We start from the raw sequence: 19,880 nt of genomic DNA, 5'->3' as shown, positions 1-19,880 counted from the left end.
CAAAAAAGCCCAGAGACAAAGAAGGAAAAAGTATTCATGCACCAAGTTGTCATGATTTGGAATGCACTTATTGATAGGATGATGGAAACAATCTCAATAGTAACTTAAAAATGGAACTGGATATGTACTTAAAAAGGAAAAAAAAATTACAGGGCCACGGAACAAAAGCAGAAAGTGAAACAAATTAGATAGCTCTTTTCGAAGAGCTGGTTCAGACACAATAGGCCAAATGCCCCCTTTATGTGCTGTATGGATCTGGAATGACAATTTATTTCCATTGATCTGGATAGAAACCTGCTAAGACAAAATTAAGATACTGAAATGAAATTATTCCCCAATGTAATCTAATAACTGGAAGGTGTACTGTGTGGTAATAGATGTGATTTAGAAACTGTGGAAATCAGGGTACTATCAAAAAGTTAATTTTATGACAATATTTCATAGGTTCCCAGTTTAATGGTAAAATAACAGTGAAGCTATAATGAAACAATGGGCATTAAGAATTTAAATGCAAACAGTCTCAAACAAATGACCTCCCAAATACCATTCACATTCTAGTATTTGGTTTTGTCAACAGGAAATGAAAATTCAGTGTTCAGCATTTATTTAATGCAATAAATTTTTTTCTCATAGTAGGAAGAGGAAAGAGACAAGATCAAATTTCACTTCCATATTTAGTTTTGATTACATAAAGTTAGAGAAGTTCAAAATAACGAAGAATCCACTATCACTAATTCAAAAGAGTTACTTGTTGATTCCAAAGCATTGTTTCACACCAGGCAGAGAGTTGGGATAAATGGATGTTTCTCTGGTTGGCAATCAGTGGTGAGCAGAGTGCTGTTGGGGTTGGTGCTGGGCCCATAACTGTTCATGATATACATTAACGACTTGGAAGAGGAGACCAAGTGTAGCGTATTTAAATTTGCTGATGACACTAAATGGAGTTGAAAAGCAAATTCTGCAGTGTATGCAGAGAGTCTGCGGAGAGATATGGATAGGTTAAGTGAGAAGATGGGAGTACAATGTTGGTAAATGTGAGGTCATCCACTTTGGAAGGAAAAAATAGATCAGATTATTATTTAAATGGTGAAAGATTGCAGCATGCTGTTGTGCAGAGGGTCTTGGGAATGCTTGTGTATGAATCGCAAAAGGTTGCTTTGCAAGTGCAATAGGTTTTTCAAGACAAGTGGAATGTTGGCCTTCATTGCTAGAGGGATTGAATTTAAGAGCAGGGAGTTTATGCTGCAACTGTACAGGGTACTGGTGAGGCCGCACCTGGAGTACTGCGTGCAGTTCTGCTCTCCTTACTTGAGAAAAGATAAACTGGCTTTGGAGGTGGTGCAGAGGAGGTTTACCAGGTTAATTCTGGGGATGAGGGGTTAGCCTATGAGGAGAGATTGAGTCGCCTGAGACTATACTCGCTGGAATTCAGAAGAATGAGAGGGGATCTTATGGAAACATAAAATTATGAAAGGGATAAGATAGAGGCAGGAAAGTTGTTTCCACTGGTAGGTGAGACTAGAAGTAGGGGGCATAGCCTCAAGATTCAGGGGAGTAGATTTAGGAAAGATGAGGAGGAAATGCTTTTCTCAGAGTAGTGAATCTGTGGAATTTTCTGCCCAGGGAAGCAGTAGAGGCTACCTCATTAAATATACTTAAGACAGCTAAATAGATTTTCACACAGTAGGGGAACTAAGGGTTATAGGGAAAAGGCAGGTAGATGGAGCAGAGTCCACAGCTAGATCAGCCATGATCTTAGTGAATGGTGGAGCAGGCTTGATGGGCGAGTGGGCCTACTCCTGCTCCTATTTCTTATGTAATTCAACATGATAATGTCTTTAAATCTCTGCCAGGCTGAAAGCTGTCATTTAATTCCTTTCCTATATTTAACAGAGGAGAGATGGGAAGAGGAAGATAATTTAACTTTTCCCAGGCAACTCTTTCGTACCCAGTCTCAAGTGTCACAACTTAAACATCTATAATCAAGTAAAAATAAAACTTGGAAGTTATTTTAGCAAGAGAAAACAAGTAAAACAAATACATTTGGCTTACGCAATAGATCAATTCCAAAATTATCCAATATACAAGAGACACAGCAGATACAACTAGTCTTTTACAAGTGCAAGAACTGAGCAGAAGCACTTAAAAAGCCAAAAAGATTGCATGTCTTTCTGATTTACAAATATATTGCTAGTCCTTCATCATCACTGGGCCTCAACCTTTAATAGGGCAATTAGGGCTGGGGAAGTAAATGCTGGTCTTGCCAGCTTGGCCCAGATCCCCAAAAATGAACAGAAAACCACCAAGTTCAAAGGCCTTTGAAAGAAGTGAGCTCTCAAAAAGTCATCAGGACATTCTAAGTACGGGGGTCTCAGAATATGCTGCCCAAGGCCTAATCATTGTTTGTGATCTGTTCCACTTTGTGGGAAGACTCTTCGGTATGTAACATCAGTTCAGCTGACCCTGCATATCCAGCTCAGGTTAATGCAGATGGAGACATCAGGCAGGAGGATGGAGCCAGTATAATTTACCCCAATACTTTATGTAGCTTCTTTCTTTTCAACGTTATGCAAACAACAGAATGTACATTATTGTGCCATATAAAAACCCAAAGCTTGTTGTAGGACAAAGGCCATTCATGGGCTGAAGAGTTAGAGCAGCAAGGATTTTATTTGAAAAGGTCTCAGTGACCCTCAGAAACTTATCAAGAATACAGACTCAGCAACACACATTTGTAGTTCACCTCTCTCTTTACACCAGAGTATACAACAGTCTCTAATACTAACTACTTTGTGCAGGCCCACAGTGTTCTCCTGTTATCTTAATCCCAGTCTTGAGGCTCTTTGTTGTTATATCTCAACCATCCTGCCTGGCCTTTAGTACCTCTTATCTCCTCTCTCTGTATAGTGGTAAACAGTTTATTAATGCTAACTGCAGGAACATCATCCTCCGAGCTACAATTTTGTCAAGAATTCCATGTCTCGTTATACCTACAGTGTGTTAACCTTTGCTCTTTTCCACTCCTCTACTTCCATTCGTTTCTTCTACCTCACTGTCCCCATCAAAGGCTGTATTTCTCAGACCTGTTCGATTCATTCCTCTACTTCCCTCTTTACCCATGTCTATGCTGCAACAAAAACCCTTCATAAGGTTGTTGGCCAAACCCCAGGAAAGATTTCAGATGAATACACAATGTAGCCTGAACAACATCAGTTTGAGGTCGAACAAAAAACTCTTCTGTATCTCCTCCAAAAGTTTTGTAAGGATTGCAGTTGTCTATCTAATCCCAGTATAGTGCACAGTCCCAGTGTACCACAGGGCCAGTTATTGGGTCCCAATGTATCTTTTACTGTTTGATGTGGACAGATTTGTCTTTGCTCTGGATCCCATCCATTAGATGTCAGTGGAGAGATACTGATGAAGTACAGTTTGGCAATCAAGTTTTTAAAAAAAGCTGGCAGGTTGTGAAGGATGAAAAGGGATAGATTACCTCTCAGTTATTTTGGCTACAATCTTTGATTGGAAAGCCATTTGGTAGAGCAGCAAGAGTAAAAATCAAACTGGAAGGATTCAAATATGGATTTCCAAGAAAGATGGATTAAACATGGGCCATACTTCAGCTCATTGGCTTGGCTATAGGAACTGCACTTTTGGTTATATTAAGTACAAAATAAGCCCAAATCATAACAATTCTCATTAGTATTAACCTGCTATAATTAAAATGTACACAGCATTTTAGTACTACTTTTAAATATCCAAAAGCACTTCTTATGAAATGAATTACTTCGAATTGCAATCACCATCCATCATATCACTGGATTATATAGCACAGAAGGATCCTCTAAGCTTGCTATGTCAGTGCTGGACTCCTTGGTAGAATTATCCAATTAATCTGACTCCCCTGCCTTTCCCCACAGGCCAGCAACCTATATTCCTTCAAGCTTTCATGCAATTTCCTTTTGAAACAGGTTTCACCATTTCCAGTCATAACAAGTCACTTTGTAATTTTGGATACTTTAAATGTATCCTCACGTCAACAATTCTGCTGTGGAACAGATCATCGTTTTTACTTTTATCAAAAACATCTATCAAATCTCCTCTTAACTGTCTCTGTGCAAGAACAATCCAAGATTCTCCAGTCTAACTACTGTAATAAGACATCTTCCCTGCTTCTATGTTTCTCACTAACCTTCTCATATTCTACTTTCCCTTTCCTCAGTCTTCCTTGGCTGAATACTGCAATCTTCCCAGCCCTCAGGCTTACTGCTTTTTATTTGGCAGAAATGTAAGCTGCTTCCTTTGATCTAGCACTGTCTTTAGCTTCTCTTGATAACCATAGCTAGACAACATTCTATTAGTTTTGTTTTGCCTTCGAAAAATGTAGATTAGCTGTAAACTATGCATTAATTCTCTAAAATATAGTTGCTGCTTGTTTACCATACCTTTTAATGGATGTTATCAACCATAGGCAATTTGCGCTTCATGCCTTCATAGCTTTTTATTCAGATTATTTTTATTTCTCCCCATACTCCTCCTTTTCTTACACCAGGTTACAGATAGCATTTAAGCTTTCCTAATACCAAAATAATCCTCAGAACTGCACAGACATTACTTATTCATTCATCTTAACTATTCATGAAAAAGAAATCAATCATTACAAAAGAGGGCAAATCTTTCTGTAAACACTGACAATTCCATGTCTAATTCTCAGCATCTACTCTCATAAATGCTGGCAAGTTTGGTTTTTGTGTGCGTCCACATCCAAGCAAACAAGTCTCAAACTTGCTGACAGATTCCAGTCTGAATTTATCAGTCAGCTCCACCACTGGACTCTGCCAGTGAACTTGCTTATAAAATCTGCACCAGTTTAAATTTGACACAGTTCATTCATTTCAAAGGAGATTCTACAGCTGCAAGGAAGGGTAAGTTATATTAGTTTAAATTATTTGCACTTTTATTTTGCAACTTCTTTTTTACAAAGTAAAAACTTCATTTTTGTTATTTATCTCATTTTCAATATTTTGAATACTTCTAAACATGAAACATTCACAAATATTCCTTAGCTAAGTAGCTTTGAGAAATTGCAAAGGGGTATGGCTTTGTTGTATTTTTCAAACATTTCCCCAGCAGTTACACTCGCAGGGTTTGTTGAGCTCAGCCATGTGACTCAATTATGCTACATCAGACCCTGGTGCCGCTTAGGACTTTGCCAACTGGGTTCAGTACACGCAGCCAGCAAATTCGTTCTTTTTAGTAAGAAGAATTAGTCACATATTGGCTTGATTTAGTTAGTAACACTCATCTGAGTCAGAAGGTTCAAAGTCCTTTACTTGAACAGCATGGGCTGCAACCAGTGCAACCCTGTCTAGTCAAGTAGATCTGGTGTGCCCCAAAGCACCAAACTTGTGTTTTCTTGAATGTTTAAGTCATCTCCTCCTTCAATTTACAAAAATAAAAATGAATGCATCACACATTTTGCTGATCATGGGTCCTTGATGTATGCAAATTGGTTTATCCATGTCAGAGTCTACTTTTTTTTAAAAAAGAAAGAATCCATTATTTAAAGACTAAGTTTTCAAAAACTAGGGTGGGGGAGAAAGTGCATATATAGAAATAATTGTTTAGATCCAATATATTAGAGTGAAGAATGACAATGGTAGGAACCATAAAATATAAGTCTTTCTAAAGTTTAGCACAGCAGAAAAAAGGCTCGGGGAGGTGTTAGAAAGCTTGCACCAACCTGCTGACTTTTACACTGTGTATTAGACTGCAATCGGGGGAATACCCTGTGGAGAGGTAGGTTGTCAATTTCAGTAGGTTAGTGTTAATATAACAAGCGTTTAACTGTATTTTTTTTGGTTGTGGATTTCTGGTGCTTCTTGAAACTCACCGGAGAAATCTAAATCTTGAAGGGGACTGAAAAATTTTAAGGAAAATTGGGCAATAACTGATCCAATCTCACAACTTCTTTCTCAAGTGCTTCTGTGGAAGGCTTTGTTCACAGCAAGTGCTGTGAAGTAACTTATAAGCAAGGTTAACTTTGGAGCTCTCTCTCAGATTATAGCTTTCTCTTCATGTCAGTGCTTTGGAGGCTCAGGGTCTCGTATTAAGTAATTGCAATCTACCGAAACAGGACCTGCAAGCAAACAGATCTGGTATCCATGTTTGCAACAAACAAACTGTTGAAGAAATTCAGCGGGTCGAGCAGCATCAGGAAGAGGAAATGTTTAAGTCCAGTCTTTTTTCTTCTTTTTTTTTGAAATTTCTGTTTAGTTTAGTTTATATTTATAATTTTTCTTATCGATTTGGGTTTTTTCCCTCTTTTCTTAATTTATAATAAATCTTTTTCTTTCCTTTCTTTTATATTATATTCATTTACTAAGAGATCGTTGGATCTACAGATTTTTTTGTCTTATTGTTCTTTATGATTATCTATGCCATGATTGTTATCCAGATCTCTTTGTATTACATGTACAAACATTGATGCTATATATTAACCTGTATTAATTTGAAAACTAATAAAAAGATTGAAGAAAGAAAGAAAGGAAGAGGAAATAAATTGTTGACGTTTCAGGTCAAAATCCTGCATCAGGACTGAGTGGAGAGGCGAAATAGCCAGTAAAAAGAGAAGGCGAGTAGTGAGAAAGGAGCCCGAGATGATTGGAGGGGTGCAAGATGACAGGCAGGTTGTGCCAGGTAGGGGAGGGGAAGGGAGGAGAGGAGGGATGGAGTTGGGAGACAGTAGCAGGTGAATGATAGGTGAACATTGGTCCAAAGCACTCCACAGCCATAAAGTACTGAGAACCTGGTGTCAAGACAACCACCTTTCCCTCAATGTCAGTAAAACAAAAGAACTGGTAATTGACTTCCAGGGAAGCAGGGCAGAGTACATGCCCATGTATCAATGGTGAAGGTGGTTGAGAGCTTCAAGTTCAGAGGTGTAAATATCACCATATGACGGAGCCACAGACAACAGCCAATATGAACCTGCCAGGTCAAAATGACTTTTGAAAGAATTGTTCTTGCTTTTATTCAGGAGGCCTCCTGAACAATCAATTCACTCCATCTGTTCTCCATCTAATCTGCTACAATGGGATACTCAACAAGTGTGCAGTAATCATTCCTCCCAATACAGGTGACCCTCACATTAAAGGTAGTTTGGGTAACGGAAATTCACACTTACAGAATCCACAAATAATTATCCAAAATTTGAGATATGGAATAAAATGCATTCTCATGGAATTTGTGTGCCAAAAAAACTAAATCAACACAAAATTCGTTTTTTCCCAACTCTTGTTTCTTGACGTATGGCAGATAATGTGGCTTTGCATTATGGAGAAACGTGATACAACTCATTTTCTATGCATGTACATGGGGATTGCCTCTTCTAATATGAACAAATCCATTTGCAACGGGTATAGTACTGAGGTCAAGGTCACATAGATTTTACCTCAACACCTGCTACAAACAGTCTGCAGATACATCCTAGATTTTATCAGCTCAGTCAATGGAGATAAGATAGATATCTTTATTAGTCACATGTACATCAAAACACGGTGAAATGCATCTTTGCATAGAGTGTTCTGGGGGGGCAGCCTGCAAATGTTGCCAAGCTTCCTGCACCAACATAGCATGCCCACAACTTCCTAACCTGCATGTCTTTGGAATGTGGGATGAAACCCATGCAGACATGGGGAGAACGTACAAACTCCTTACACACAGCAGCTGGAATTGAACCCGGGTCGCTGGTGCTGTAAAGTGCTACGCTAACCGCTACACTACACAACTGAGCTATTTTTGCCAACGGGACTACAGTCATACAGAAATCTTGATGGAGGGATCTAGGACGCTGAACAAATCAAGTTATTAAATTGTGAGACACAGGCTCTGATGTTAGTCGTGTTAAAAGAGCTTGTCTTTCTTGATAAGGCATGACAGCCTTGTAATATCAGTCTTTATTGATCAAGAAGTTTTTTTTTTAAAAACAATACAAATATAATTAAGCATCATTGTTGGCTCTTACCTTCCAAAGAAAAATATGCACATACGATTGTGAGCAATGGAAAAGAATGAGAGATAGCAACAGATCAGAGCTGAAATGATATTTAATCTGCCATTCAAGCTTCACTCTCTAACAAAGTTACATTTCCTCCATACAATAATACTTTGCTACACACTACAGCTGTGTCTAATACTGCCAGAATACACTCTCAGACCAACGGTTACTTTCAAAACAATGTTCAGACTACCGGCACAGTAGCATAGTGGTCAGTGCAACACCACTGCACCACCAGCAACCCAGGTTGCCTCCGTCTGTAAGGAATTTGTACCTTCTCCCAGTGACTGCGTGGGTTTCCTCCGGGTGCTCCGGTTTCCTCCCACATTCCAAAAAGACGTACGGGTTAGGAAGTTGTGGGCATGCTATGTCGGCACCAGAAGTGAGGCAACACTTGTGGGCTGCCCACAACACATTCTCAGACTGTGTTAGTTGTTAATGCAAAAAGACATTTCACTGTGTGTTTTGATGTACATGTGACTAATAAATGTTATTATTATAGACAGAACATCTCAGCAGAAGGACAAATTAGATGAACAGCTTCAACACCAAATCTTACGGCTTTTGGCAAACAAACAAACTAGAAGAGCCCATAATTATCTATAAAATAGCTAAAGAATGGCTGGCTGGCAATGACACAGTCAACAAAACTAAAAAAATAATGTCCGACATTAACACTACACCAGTCTCCCAGAAAGAGCCACTTAAAATCAGTTTTAAATAGACAATGGCTGCAGTACCAGATGTGAAAAGTGGATGCCAGTGACAACTCAAGGCAGAAATATTTTTCACCATGCAGTAAATTCTTCTTGAAAGATAGACACTGACTAGCAACAGGTTTATAAAATATGAACAGGACAGGACATAGGGTTATACCCTTGTCCTTGCAACCAAAGTGGCACGGTCTTGCTAAAACATGCACACACTCAAGATTGGCAGTGTACACACACACACACACACACACAAACACACACTCGAGATTGCTTGACACACAGCTGCCAACAATCCTCCCCCACCTCCCCACCACCACCACCGCACTTATCCCTGCCTGCCCTGCCGCCACTCTCCCTGCCTCTCACTCACATACACACATTAGGACTCCTGGACAACCAGCCTCTCACCCACCCCAGCCCTGGACCCCTCTCCACCCCCAGCCCCGGACCCCTCCAACCCAGCCCTAGACCCCTCTCCACCCCCAGCCCCGGACCTTTCCAACCCAGCCCTAGACCCCTCTCCTACCTCCTCCCCCTTGGACCCCCGGCCTCTATACTCCCTCCCCACCCCTCCCGTCCCCAGCCTCTCCCATTCCCCTTAGCCCCAGAAACCCAACCTCTCCCACCCCCCTGCTCCCAACGCTGGACCCCCACCCAAAGAATCTCCCCCTCTGGCCTCTGCCTCATCTTCCCTCCCCCATTCCTTCCAGCTCCAGACCTCCACCCTCTCTCTCCCCCACCCCCCCCAGCCCTTCACCCACTCAACTGCCTCCCACCCAACCTCTGCACCCCCCCCACCAGCCCCTGTACCCCCTCCCCCAAGCATCTGCACCCACCACCCCCTCCCTCACATCCTCCCTCGCAGCCTCTGTGCACCCTCCCCCCAGCCTCTCCTCCAATACCCTCCACCCCCAGCCCCGGACCCCCGACTTCTCCATCTCTCCCCCAGCTCCGGACCAGTCCACTCACCCTGCCATACCACAGGCTGATCTGGCTCTGCGATAAGAGCGCGAACACCAGTCTCCGAGAGTCGGGTTGGATGTAGAAGGGTTTCTCGGAGCCCCTGAGCGGACACAGGAGCCTCCGGGGCCATCCGCTCAGGAAATACATGTCCGCGGGGAGCCGCCGGCTCTGGCCCGGTCGCCACCACAAAGATCTGGCGCAGGCTCCTGGCGCGGGGGGACTCCAGTCCTTGCTGACAGCGCCGGGAGCGGACAAACAAGACGACGAGCTGCGAGCGCGGCTGCCTCACTCACGGCCGGCTGCGGTAGCAGCGGCCCCCAGCCGCTCACCATTCACACCCGCTGGCCCCGGCTGCCTGCCGCCCGCCATCTTACCTCCGACTGGTGACACGACACGGAAGGGAGGGAGGGGGCGGGAGGCCGGCTCCTGGCGGGACCCGGATGTCGGCCGTCCGCAAAACACGGCATCCGGGATCATAGCTCTTGGCAGAGGTGGTCGGTATCATGCGCGGACTGGGGAGGCGCGGAAGACCGTAAAACCTGGCGACCATAATTTGAGGATTGGGCGAGGGAGCAGAAGCTCGTCCGATGGCGCCAGAAGTTCTGAGATGTTCGTCCTCGCCAGCGTGAGAATGTATGTGCCCTTCGACTAAAACCGAGAGAATTTTCCATTTGATGGTCCCTCCAAGAATACATCCAAGAAAACTGAAGTTAATAAAAAAACATTGGTAAAATATAAAGTACGGTTGGCAATGCCCAGCACACATCTGATGCCACCAATTGTGGGAAGCCTCAACTGTACAAGAGGACCATTTCTTCTTCTTTGAGGTCCAGAATCAGCATAGGCTGCAAAATTTTCTCCATTGCTTGGATCTGGAAACTTCCAGTCCTGATCCAGAGTATGCAGTAGTTAATAAAATTCCATGGACTTTCTGTCATCTAACCTCTGGCCTAGTGTGCACACCCAAAGTTGCCAGTTCGGCTTGCGCCAAATGGGACCTGCAGGACAAGCTGTCAGGTGAGACTGAAATACATTTTCTTAACCCATTTTTCTCTCATCACTCTACCATGTCCCTGAAAATAGATGTGGCATGTTCAAGTCAAGTCCAGTTTATTGTCATGTGCACAAGTATAGTGAGGTACAGAACAATGAAAAACTTGCTGGCAGCAGTATCACAGGCACGTAGGTACGGACAACACATAGGATATCAATTATACATAAATTACACTGAAATTATACCATACAGTGAAAAAAACTGTGCAAATGCAGGAGCTTGGTGCAAAAATAAGCAAAGACATCATTGAAGACAAGCCCATGGTAGTGCAAAGAAGTGGTCCATAGCGTTCTGTTGCTGAGGTAAGGTTGTGCTGGTAGGTTCAAGAATCTGATGGTTGTAGGAAAGTAGTTGGTTGTGTGGGACTTAAGGCTTCTGTAACTTCTGCCTAATGGTAGCAGCGAGAAGAGGGCATGGACAAATTTGTGATTAAGATTGAGGTCATTTGTTCAGTTGTTTCTACCGCAACCATCTTCATCTTGAACATTGAACCAAGCTTCCCTAAAGTTCTTACTTGTTTTAATTTCTCCTCTATGTTACCCTTTTAAAAATTGCTTCTCTTTAAGAACATCCTTAGTTCTACACGCTATTGCCCAATTTCCAAATTCTCAAAGCTTTCCAGTTATTAAGAAAATTTTCACCTCCTAAATCCTTGTCCCTTTGTTCTTAAACTCCATCATTTGTATCTCACTTGAACTAGTTGCTGGAGCCACAGAACCACACAAACTCTGTTCTTTGTGTATTTTCTTGATATCAGCATCTCTGAGCTTATGTTCGTTTTAGATTAGAAGTGATCTCTATCAGTCCATGAAATTATCTAGACAGCTTAGAAGTTATGAATTTGAACCAAATCAGGACTGAAGTCTGTGAGAACTAATCAGATTGTTTGGAGACGTGGTTTGGAAGTTGTTAGATCCAATCAAGTGGTTTGTCTGCTGTTGTTGATTGTACATTGTAGATTGCTTGAGGCCAAAATCTTATTATGGGTTGATGGGTTTTATGAGTCGCAACTACGAGTATATGTAATATTTGTTTACTCCAAAGCTTTTATGCATAACAAACAAGATATCAAATTAAGCCTTAAACAATGGTTATTGACGTCAAAGCAGTCTTCTGGACCATAGCCATGTATTCTCTTTTGTAGAGGTTTATTTCTTTAAAGCTATTCTAAGATGGAGATTTGTATAAGCCACTCATCACACCCCAGAAATGCAATGGTTTGGAAATGAATTGATTAATGTGTTGGAGCTGTAATGAAGCTTGCTAAATTTAGAATTTACACTGAAATTTACATTTTAAATTTTGCAGAGAATTATATTTTACTCCAAAATAATGGAAAATTAATTAAACCATGTCGAAAATCAATATGTTTTGCAGGGTACCATATGTCAGGAAAATTTATCTCATGGTTTCAGCACTCAAATTCTTCCTCTTTGATGTAAAACTTCATTTTGAGTACCACCACACAAGAGATCAAAGTCAGAGACACTACTGTATTTTAATTCTAGCTCTTTCTGTCAATAATGCTTTCTTTTCAACATTGTTGAACTGTTGGCCTTTTGGTGGACTTGTGTCAGCTTTTTGAAGCTGTTATTCAGCTTTTGGTAGCTTAGCACATCAGTCCATCAATGTTTGAAAAAAGTTAATGTTTCACCAAATCTTGATTTACCATCTGTATTTTTAAAATATTTTTAGTTTAAATATCAGCTTTTCAGAATCTCTAAAGCTCCTAATCTAGTTTATGGACTGAGTATATGGGAGATTTCTTTGTTTATAATATTGAGATTTATAGCATCTGTGGAGACAAAAGACTGATGATGTGTCTTAACCCAAAATGTTGACTATCCCTTTGCCTCCACAGATGCAGCTTGATCAATTGATTTCCTCCAGTAGTTTGCTTTTTACTTTATAGCATCTCTACTTGAACAGCCCTATCAGAATAATTTGCCTTTGAATTTATTGGCACAATCTCATTCAAAAAGACTTTAGATTTTTTTAGGCTAAAAAGAAAACAATGAATTCTGGGAAACAATCTCAGTCAGTTCCTGAAAGAAAGTAGCACAAGTGGGAATACTTTTGATAAAGATTACATCCAAACCATTAACTTTTATTTTCTATATCTAATTTTCAGTAATCTCTTGTTGGGCTGTTTTAAAAAATATTTCAGCGTGCAACAACGTTTTCCAAAAACAAGATATGGAAAGTAAAAGTCCAATTAAAAAGAGCAACATAAGACATTACACCATTGTAGGAATGCTGCAAGAAGAGGAGCACATCCTTCACAATATTGCAGCACAATTTTTCTTCAATAAATGAAAAGCATAAACCTGAATTTAGTCACTAGGACATTGATTCAACCAAATCTTGATTTACCATCTATATTTTTAAAATATCTTTTGTTTAAATATCAGCTTTTCAGAATCTCTAAAGCTCCTAATCTAGTTTATGGACTGAGTATATGGGAGATTTCTTTGTTTATAATATTGAGATTTTATAATCTCAATCATTGGTCAAAGAGTCGAGGGTTGACAGGGCTCTTAACTTTTGGGCCAGCACAGTGGCACAGCTATAGAGTTGCTGCCTCAAAGCTCCAGCAGTTTGGGTTCGTCCTTAACTTCCGGTGCTGTCTGTGTGGAGTTTGCACATTCCCTCTGTGACCATGTGGGTTTCCTCCAGGTGCACAAGTTCAGAATGAGAATCAGAATCGGAATCAGGTTTATTATCACTGACATATGTCCTGAAATTTGTTGTTTTGCCACAGCAGTACAGTGCAAGACATGAAAATTACTCTAAGTTACCAAACAAAATAAATAAAATAGTGCAAAAGAGGAATAACAAGTAGAGTTCATGGGTTCATGGACCATTCAGAAATCTGATGGCGGAGGGGAAGAAGCTGTTCCTGAAACATTGAGTATAGGTCTTCAGGCTCCTGTACCTCCTCCCTGATGGTAGTAATGAGAAGAGGGCATGTCCCGGATGATAAGGGTCATTGATGATGGATGCCGCCTTCTTGAGACACCACCTCTTGAAGATGTCCTCGATGGTGGATGCCTGTGATGGAGCTGGCTGAGTCTACAACCCTCTGCAGCCTCTTTTGATCCTGCGCATTGGAGCCTCCATACCAGACAGTGATGCAACCAGTCAGAATGCTCTCCACCGTACATCTATACAAATTTGCAAGAGGCTTTGGTGACATAACAAATCTCCTCGGACTCCTAATGAAGTAGAGCCACTGGCACGCTTCATCATGATTGCATCAATGTGTTGGGCCCAGGATAGATCCTCTGAAACATTGATACCCAGGAACTTGAAGCTGCTCACCCTTTTCACCACTGACCCCTCAATGGGGACTGGTGTGTGTTCTCCATACTTCCCCTTCCTGAAGTCTATGATCAATTCCTTGGTCTTGCTGACATTGAGTGCGAGGTTGTTGTTGCGATACCACACAACCAGCTGATCTATCTCACTCCTGTACACCTCCTCATTGCCGTCTGAGATTCTGCCAACAACAGTGGTGTCATCGGCGAATTTATAGATGGCATTTGAACTGTGCCTAGCCACACAGTCATGAGTGTAGAGAGAGTAGAGCAGTGGGCTAAGCACGTATCCTTGAGGTGCACCTGTGTTGATTGTCAGTGAAGAAGAGATGTTATTACTGATCTGCACTGACTGTTGTCTCCCGATAAGGAAGGATCCAGTTGTAGAGGGAGGTACAGAGGCCCAGATTTTGAAGCTTGTTGATTAACACTGAGGGGATGAAGGTGTTGAATGCCAAGCTGTAATTGATGAACAGCAGCCTGACATATGTATTGCTGTTGTCTAGGTGCTCCAAAGCCGAGTGAAGAGCCAGTGAGATTGCATCTGCTGTAGTTCTGTTGTGATGGTAGGCAAATTGCAGTGGGTCCAGGTCCTTGCTCAGGCAGGAATTAATTCTAGCCATGACCAACCTCTCAAAGCACTTCATCACAGTTGATGCAAGTGCTACCAGGCATTAGTCGTTGACACAGCTCACCCTGCTCTTCTTGGGTACTGGTATGATTGATACCCTTTTGAAGCAGGTGGGAACTTCCGACTGCAGCAGTGAGAGGTTGAAGATGTCCTTGAATGCTCCAGCCAGTCAGTTGGCACAGATCTTCAGTACCCTGCCAGGTACACCCTCGGAACCTGACACCTTGTGAGGGATGATGTTCTGACATCATCCTCCGAGACAGGGATCACAGGGTTGCCAGATGCTATGGGCATTCACACAGGTGTAGTGTTATTTCCCTTTCAAAGAGTGCATAAAAGGCGTCTCATATCCCAAACGTGCAGGTTGAAAGGTTCATTAGCCTTTGTGAATTGTGAGTGGTAGAATCTGGGGAATTATTGGGAATGTGGGGGACAATAAAATAGGATTAGTGTAAAATGGGTGTTTGATGATTGGTGTGAACTTGGTGGGCTGACAGACCTATTTCCATGCTGTATGACTCTATGACTCTATAATTGCCTTTTGCCAGCAGTGGCCAAGTAGCTGCCACCAGTAGCTTCAAATTACTAGCAACCCAGCTGGCCAGGGGACCACTAGAACACAGATTAAGCCTCACTTTATTGACCAAGTTCAGGATGGTGACTGCCATCCAAGTTTGATGACAGCTTGCTCGAGGGCTCCGATGTCTTCCCCTGTTGCAGATAACAGGGAAATTCCTCTATAGTTGCCACAATTAGGTATGCACACATATAGATGTATATAGATAGCATTCTAATCACAGACTAACTTTCCTTTAAGAATCTCCTCAAAGCTACCTCTCTGAGCTTTTGCTTGCAAGTTCAAGTATCTCCTTAAGGGGCTCATGATGATGCTAAATCTTATTAAGCACTTTGGACAATTAGTAAAAAAAATCATATAAATCGAGTTTGGTTGTTGTCATTCCCAGGAGGAACTGAAGGTCCTTCAGTACATGAACACTCCTTGAGGTTCCTGCCATTTACTGTATATGTCCTAACAGTATTTGGCAACCTAAAAGCATTACCTCACACTTGTCTGGATTAAGTTCCATCTGCCGCTGTTCTGCCCCACTTTCCAACTGATTAGTGTCGCTCTGTATCGTTTCATAACTTTCTTCGCTATCTACTATTCCACCAATTTTTATGTCACCAGCAAACTTACTAATCAGTCCACTTACATTCTCATCCAAGTCACTTTTTATATATGTGTGTGTGTGTGTGTGTGTATTTAAAACACCCTTGACCACTATCTTTGCCTCCTATCACTAAGCCAATTTTGGATCCAGTTTCCCAATACACCTTGGATCCCATGTGCTGTTATCATCTAGATCAGCCTACCATGTGGGACTATGTTTAAAGCCTTGCTATAATCCATGTAAACAACATCTACTGCCCTGCCTTAATCAATTTTCTGAGTTACCACCTCAAAAAAACTCAATCAGATTTGTGAGATTCCCCTGCACAAAGCATGTTGACTCTAGAATTTCTTTATTTACATTTTATCCTGCAGAAAATTCTCCTCATCCCCCACCCTAATCAATGCCATATTCTATTCAGCTTCATTGGTCAGCTCATTGGTTTTGAAATCTTCATCACGGTGTTTGGTTTTTATCCCATGGTCTTGCATTTCTATGCCTTTGCAGGCTTTTGTTTAAATCTCTGTTTAAATCCTCTAATCGTTCTATCTCTCACTCCACCATGGATATTAGACCTTTCAGTGATCTTGTCTTCAATGTGTTCTCAGTCCTACTTGCTATGTGTCACAATATTTTTAAATGTCTCCTTAAAAATTAGTATTTAACTGTACAAAGAGTTACTTTCTTAAACCCTTGCCTCATTCCTACCTGTAGATAACGTACCTTGTTAAACGTGATGTATAGATGATAGTTATTGTTGCTAAAATAATTAGTACATGAAGCATTTCCTAGGATAGAGAATCTAAATACATATAGCATTACCAAAAATAATCAAATGCACTGAAATATAAGATGTAATCATTTGTTTATGAATACTTAACAAGCTCATATTAAGTTTGAAATAAAACATAAAATGTTGGCAATACCCAGCAGATCATGCAACATTTGTGAAGAGAAAAACCTTTCTTCGATGATCTTTCATCAAAACTGGGAAAAGTTAGAGAAATAAAAGTTCAGTTGCAGAGAAAATTTGTTTGCTTCTTATGTACATTTATCGGGGATTATTGAGCTCATGTTGTACAGTGCATCCTCATCCCAGAAAAGATTAAAAAATATACAATTAAAGAAAATACAAATTAAAATTATAGAAACAAAATATAAGCTCAGTTTTGAACTAAGGAGACTAATTAAAGAATATGGTTAGGAATGTGGGTAAGCAGAATATTTAGCAGGAACATACATTGGCACTTTTACATTTCTTTTTATGCAGCTCAGTGTACATTTCTCCTGCGTTTGCATTTGCTGGTAGATAACAATCCTTTGTATGTGAGGTGCGTTCTGCAAAATTTTCAGCGTACAAAATATCAGTCCTTCTTCAAGGTATTTCGGGGACTTCTGAGTTTCTTTTGATGCCCTGATTTACCTTCATCCTAAAAGAACACCGTGTTATGCCATATTGGCAATTATATTTGCCAATACATTAAAAATAATCAGTTGAATGTGAAGCCCTTTGAAACATCTTAAGAATTTGATAATTACAATGTTTTACCTTTTTCATGTTATAAGCTGTAAACCTTTATCATTTACAATTTATCTGGAAAATTCACTACTTATTCTGTTTTCTTTATAGGCAGTCTTATGGTGATAAAACACTTGGATGCCATTCCCTGATGTCTGGTAAGTTTGTTTTTGGCATCATAGACAACAGCACCATGTAGACTACCTGATTATTAATCTACTCTTTGTTAGCATTGGGCCAACCCTGTAATCTGTGCCATCTGTACAGGTTGTGCTCACTAAACATTGCAAGTTTACAGCACATATTAACTTTCTATGAACTTCTGAACAACTAGAATACTTATCCATTATTATGTAGCTCTACTCTAGTAGAATGCAATTCCTTAAATTTAATTATCAGATCATAAATTTACTGAGGCTCCATAAGGAGAGATGGGAGAGAGCGTGGTTCCCATTGTAAAATTCTGAAGTACACCAATATTAGAAGATTCTAATGCTCTTCAGGGAAAAAAATCTGTCATCTTGATGTCAGACCCACAGCAAAGTGATTGACTTCTAACTGCCCTCTGAGGTGTCCACCAAGTCAGTCAGTTCAAGGGCATTAAGAGATGGTCTCTATATTGGTCTTGCTGTTGATGTTCTCAGCTGAAAACAAAAAAAATATACTTCCCATCAGATGTAAAGGGCCGAAGAGAAGCTGAGGCCAACTTTAATCTCTTATTTAATTCCACATGGAAAATGCAATCTCTCTTCCATATTTCATGTGCCAATCTGTGCTTATACTTTGATAGTTCCTTATATAATTTGACTTGTTCAGGCTGAATATGATTAAAAGGAATTCAGTAGCTTATTCCATTTCTAGTCATGGTGTGAGCAACCTGGTTATAGGCAGTGTACAAACTGCAAAAAATTTTGTTCTTCCATTACTACAATATAGTTTGTTTGAGAGAGAGGGCTTACAATAAATATTGGTAAATTGATAAATTGGTTTATTATTGTCACATGTATCAAAGCACAGTGAAAAACTTGTATACCATTCATACGGATCAATTCATTACACAGTGCATTGAGGTAGTACAAGGTAAAACAATAACAGAATGCTGAATAAAGTGTTCCAGTTACAGAGGAAGTGTAGTGCAGGTAGACAATAAAGTGCAAGGTCATAACGAGGTAGATTGTGAGGTCAAGAGACCATCTTACTGTACTGGGTGTCACGTACCAGCAACAAAAGAAACACATCGAATCATGGATGAGTGTTAGAAACTGTTTTATTAATAACTACTTATGATAATAAGAAAAATAAAAGTAAAAATGTTAGAATGTTAGAAGTAAAAATGTTAGATCTTAAACATTAACCCCAAAAACGAAACTCGAAGTGTGCGTGTGGCAAATTCCCAAACTCCAAGTCCAGGAATAGTTCTCAAAGTTCAGTTCAGCGAGCCGTAAGGTGAAACGTGAGCAAAGGCTTCTGCAAAACCACAGTTGACTGAAGAGGAAATGTAGAGAGGAAATAGAGACATTACGAAATCCAAATGTTCCACGATGGAACTCATACGACTCCTCAGTGTCTACTCAGCAGTGACTACTCCACTGCTTTGTTCCGAAGTATCTGCCACCCCGAAAGGCACTCGAGACCTGGCCGTCCACACAAATACCTGTTTCCTTCTACAGGTTAACGACCAAGTGGACTCCACTGGATTATTCCAAAAATCCAAACCTGGATTGTAGTGACAGACACAGTCATTGTTTTTCATCCACTGATACAGAGACCAGCAAGCAGGGTGTCTCTCTCTCTCTCTCTCTTTCCCTGACTGACACTGACTGATTGCTCCAAAAATGTCATCACGTCCTTTATCTCCTGTTGTCGTAATCACGCCACACACACACACACACACACACACACACACACACACACACACACACACACACACACACACACACACACACACACACACACACTACTGTGCTATGCCTTAAAGGGACATTCACCAATAGTAATTTAATCCGGAACATGGGGAATATTCAGTAGTCTTATAACAGTGGGATAGAAACTGTCCTTGAACCTGGTAGTACGTGTTTACGTGTTTTCAGGCTTTTGTATCTTCTTCCCGGTGGAAGAGGGGAGAAGAGAGAATGTCTGGGGTGAGTGGGGTCTTTGATTATGCTGGCTGCTTTACCAAAGCAGTGAGACGTATAGACAGATTCCATGGAGGGGAATCTGGCTTCTGTGATGTGCTGAGCTGTGTTCACAACTTTCTGCAGTTTCTTGCAGTCCTGGGCAGAGCGGTTGCCATACCAAGCCATGATGCATCAAGTCTACCATTCTACCCTTGTTGCCAATTACAACCCTCTGGTGGTAAAGATGCTCAACACAACACTGGAACACATGAATCGCTTTCCATATTTCAGGAGCCACTTCTCAACAAAGGCTGAGAAATTCATCTCTGCTTCTAGTA

The 19,880-nt window shown here is 40.9% G+C and overlaps 1 protein-coding gene and 1 long non-coding RNA gene across 6 annotated transcripts in view; one reads left to right on the top strand and one right to left on the bottom strand.

Annotated features, from left to right (window-relative positions):
- ric1 (RIC1 homolog, RAB6A GEF complex partner 1) overlaps positions 1 to 10,125 on the bottom strand; it is a 99,011-nt gene extending 88,886 nt beyond the window's left edge. For all 4 annotated transcript variants that reach the window (XR_007956677.1, XR_007956678.1, XR_007956679.1 and 1 more), the window contains exon 1: positions 9,739 to 10,125. Coding sequence is in view for 1 of the 4 variants with exons in the window: in XM_052020349.1 (XP_051876309.1) it covers positions 9,739 to 9,879 (141 nt within the window). In the remaining 3 variants the exon portion in view is untranslated. The remainder of the gene's footprint in view (positions 1 to 9,738) is intronic.
- Positions 10,126 to 10,240: 115 nt separating this feature from the next.
- LOC127572874 (uncharacterized) overlaps positions 10,241 to 19,880 on the top strand; it is a 45,673-nt gene continuing 36,033 nt past the window's right edge. For both annotated transcript variants that reach the window (XR_007956710.1, XR_007956709.1), the window contains exons 1-2: positions 10,241 to 10,749; positions 17,537 to 17,583. This is a non-coding gene — a long non-coding RNA (uncharacterized LOC127572874). The remainder of the gene's footprint in view (positions 10,750 to 17,536; positions 17,584 to 19,880) is intronic.

Source organism: Pristis pectinata, chromosome 7, assembly GCF_009764475.1.
Source record: "Pristis pectinata isolate sPriPec2 chromosome 7, sPriPec2.1.pri, whole genome shotgun sequence".
In the NCBI taxonomy this organism is placed as follows: Eukaryota; Metazoa; Chordata; class Chondrichthyes; order Rhinopristiformes; family Pristidae; genus Pristis; species Pristis pectinata.
The sequence above is the reverse complement of the archived record's forward strand: the minus strand, read 5'-3'. Positions and strand labels throughout refer to the sequence as shown.